At 44.0% G+C, this 3,607-nt stretch overlaps 1 protein-coding gene across 4 annotated transcripts; it reads left to right on the forward strand.

Moving 5' to 3' along the window:
- The first annotated feature begins 466 nt into the window (after positions 1 to 466).
- On the forward strand, positions 467 to 3,228 carry LOC114184073 (uncharacterized). 4 transcript variants are annotated; one of them, XM_085672880.1, is made up of 4 exons: positions 470 to 1,151; positions 1,332 to 1,399; positions 1,498 to 2,184; positions 2,259 to 3,228. In XM_085672880.1, exons 3-4 carry the CDS (start codon positions 1,863 to 1,865, stop codon positions 2,879 to 2,881), a joined length of 945 nt encoding a protein of 314 aa, XP_085529006.1. In that variant the 5' UTR covers positions 470 to 1,151; positions 1,332 to 1,399; positions 1,498 to 1,862; the 3' UTR covers positions 2,882 to 3,228. The 4 variants fall into 4 exon arrangements, with proteins under 4 accessions (XP_027927112.1, XP_085529006.1, XP_027927114.1 ...); XM_028071311.2 differs by having other exon boundaries at positions 467 to 1,151; positions 1,332 to 2,184; XM_028071313.2 differs by lacking the exon at positions 1,332 to 1,399.
- The last annotated feature ends 379 nt before the right edge of the window (positions 3,229 to 3,607 follow it).

Below are 3,607 nucleotides of genomic sequence, written 5' to 3' on the forward strand. Positions count from 1 at the left end.
ATATATTTTCAGAAGAAGAAATAAATGACTTTATGTGATCAGATGATGTCCCTTTCATAGGCGGTAAAAAGATTATTAACTATTTATCATATATTTTATCATAAATATTTACAGATACAGATATTTTTGTTATTTATGATTATGATCTTTGTCCTTCTCGAGATAATGTTTCACTTTGATAACCTAACATCCTGGTAGCGCTTATCGATACGTTAAGGAAAATTATACTTTGACTCGTATCTCTTACTCCTTTTGTCTCTCTCCGACATGACTTAATGTTAATTATTGATTTTTTCAAAATAAAATATAATGGTACATTAATCAATTGTCTACACTAAACCACGTCAAAAAATAAAAGATTAGAATAAAAAGAAAATGAGAATCTTATTATTATTGTTGATACGTTAAAGGTTTCACTTCTAATAAATACAAGCGAAAACACAATAATGGTGTGTGTGCTCATTTTGTTATTATACTTGTTCTCGGTCGAACGAGGAGACCACAACAGAATTCTTTTGCTCTCGACTTCTGAGAACCGACTGAGTTTATTTTCTACTTTTCTTTCTATTTTCTTGCTTTCTAGGCCTCATCCGTCTTGTCCTTGAAGCGTTCCTCGCACCCCTTTTATCTTCCTCGGCCCCAGGTGATGGTCCGATCTTCTCGTGAGGTCGGTGCGGAGGTTACCGAGGATCTAGGATAAGTACCGATCCTCCCCTACAAAATAGGGGTTACTTGCCTTTAAGTTTTCGACGTGGGGGCTCGGTCAGTTTCACCCGAGGTATGTTCGGGGATATGGTTCGAGTATATATCGGATTTGGCCAGGGGTACACTAACCCTCCGACCTCGAAATTCAAAAAAGTTTTGAACTAGAGTCGTTACAACTTCCCTAGCGCGTGAGTTTGCGACACTTGATTGCAATTTACTGATAAGATGCCACGTGGCGTGTGTCCGATGGAGGTTATGTTTTTTCAGACTGCAACCGCCGTTTCTATCTTGTCAATCATTTATGAAGCGTGAGGGGTTTTTTATACTATTTTCTTTCCTCCATCCTCATATATCCGTGACTTTTCCCCTTCCTCAAACTTTCTTGCGACTGCATCTGATTATACTCTAATCTCTTCAGTATTCGTTGGTGAAGTGGCTTGAGCCAGGTACATTTCTTCATCTTGTCTTTTTATTTCTGTTTCTGATCGTGTTAGGGCCTTGTTTTATGAGTGTTTGTGGTCGTGGGTTAAATTTTAGGGTTAGTATTTTGGGGGGAAGATGAAAAGATCGTTTCGTTTCAGAGATGCGGGGTTTTAGCATTTTCCTTTGCTTGGTGGTTTTTGCAGTTTTTCCTTTTCTGCATTGTTGGTAGAGGGAAACGCCCCTTCGACGCTGGGTTTATCGGCAGTACTGGGTAGGGTGAGGCTCTTTGTTCCGCGAGTGTTGGCGAGGTTTTTTGTTTATTCGAAGCAATGACCACTTACGACGATTTTTATCCGTGGGCGCCCTCAGGCCTTAGGCGAGAATGTTCATGCTTTACATCGGATCACTTCATAACACGGTACCGTCGTGGTCAGCAGTTATGCCAGAGTAATGAGCAGGATGTTTTGGTGACTAGGTGCGAACTGGACGAGCTAGTGTGCGCCAATGAATCCACTGATTCCTCGGGGCCCTTTTGCTTTTTCTATGCGACCTTGTTCTCGAAAGTGGGGCTTCGTTTGCCTTTGAGTTCCTTCGAGAAAGACTTGTTGACGGTATTGAATGTTGCTCCGGCTCAACTTCACCCAAACAGCTGGGCGTTTGTTCGGGCGTTCCATATATTGTGTACGCATTTTGGGGTCGTCCCGACACCAAACGTTTTTTTGTATTTTTTTGAGATGAAGAAACCCCATAAGAATATGTGGTCGTCCTTGAATAGTGCTGGGGGTAGAGGTCTGTTGACGTTATTTCAATCGTCGTACAAGGGGTTTAAGGGGGGTTTCTTGAAAATAAGGGCTCCTCCCCATAAGGCGGATTTGTTGGAGGGTTTTCCGCTCTATTGGACACAAAACCCGAGCAATTCGAGCCCTCGACAATTATCCGATCTTTCATCGTCTGAGAAGGAGTATTGTCTTATGCTAGAACAACTAAGGGCGGTCTTTGACACCAAACAGCTGCTGGAATTAGAGTTTCAACCGACTAGCCTAAAGCGCTATATCGGTATATATTTCGTGAAATACTTTCCAAATTTAACTTGGTTTATTTTCTTTGACCTGATCTTTGTAATTGTGCAGAGTCCAGGATGGGGATGTCGAAACAGGATTTGGCTAAGCGCTTCAAGGCTTTGAGAAGCTCTTCCCAGGCTTCCCTAGTTCAAGCAACTCCCTTAGCTCAAGAAGGCGTGACGGTAGTGTCTGACGAGGAGGCCACTCAATCGGGATCAGGTCTCAAAAGGCGGCCTTCTCTGAGTAAATCGAAAGCGTTGGTAGGTGAGACGGCGGGGGTTTCTACTCGGTCCGAACATACATTGTCGTCGAAAGGCCCGCTGTTGCAAGAAGGGTCGAGCAACGTCTGCTGTAGCTTTAGGGATTCTCAGTTCAACCACAGAGCACACAGCCGAGCACATAATGTTTTTGATGGGGATCTCCACTGTCTCTTGAACCAAGAAGTTGATACCATTCAAGAGGACATAGATAGGTTCCTTCATAAGACTGAGGTCTCGGTGGCAGCCCTATGTGATAAGCTGAGTCGGGTAAGTGTTTTGGAGAAGGATTGGCTTGCGGAGTTGGCTTTGACTAAAACGCATTTGATAGCGGCGAAAGAGGAAGTGGCTCGACTTTCAAAGGAAGTAGATGGGTTACAAGGGCTTAAAGTAAAGCTAAGAGCGAGGGGAGAGGATAACCGAGCTGGAGACTGAGCTGCAGCGGGTCAAAGATCAGTTTTCCGAGAAGGAGAAATCTTGGCAAGCTTTGGAGGAAAAGCTGGCGAACGAAGCTGCTTCTACTTACGGAGTGGGATTCGAAGCTGCATTGGAGCAAGTGCGGCTATTGTGCCCTTCAGCGGACATCTCGGCTGCAGATGCTAGTAAGGTCGTCCTTGACGGCCGCTTGGTGGAAGAGTAAACTTATAGGATAGGTTTCTCCTTGTTTTAGTGTTTTATGAATGTTTGTAATGACACCTATGTTATTTGCCACATTTTGCTATACATTCTTTAGGAAGTAATTTAAATGTGACGTACCTGTTCTTCGTTGATATTTACGAATATATCTGATCGCCAACTAGTCGTGTGGATTTGTTGAAACTATGCCTAATACTCAGCTTCTTGGATCGATGCGTAACCCTCAGCCTTTAAATGTCAGGTGCCGATTTGAACTAACGCGTAACCCTCAGTTTCCGAATGCGTAACCCTCAGTCTTTGAGTGCGTAACCCTCAATCTCGAATGTCAAGTGCTGATTTAGGCCCAGCTTCTGAGCCGAGCTTAAGGGATTTGTTGAATGCGGACTTGAATCCGACCCCGAGCCGAGCTTACGGGATTTTGACGTTTGCGGACTTAAATCCAAACTCGAGCCGAGCTTACGGGATTTCGACGTTTGCGGACTTAAATCCGACCCCGAGCCGAGCTTAGGGGATTTCGTCGTTTGC

This window comes from Vigna unguiculata, chromosome 5 (genome assembly GCF_037176805.1).
Source record: "Vigna unguiculata cultivar grain cowpea cultivar isolate G323 ecotype 2 chromosome 5, ASM3717680v1, whole genome shotgun sequence".
Taxonomy (NCBI): Eukaryota; Viridiplantae; Streptophyta; class Magnoliopsida; order Fabales; family Fabaceae; genus Vigna; species Vigna unguiculata.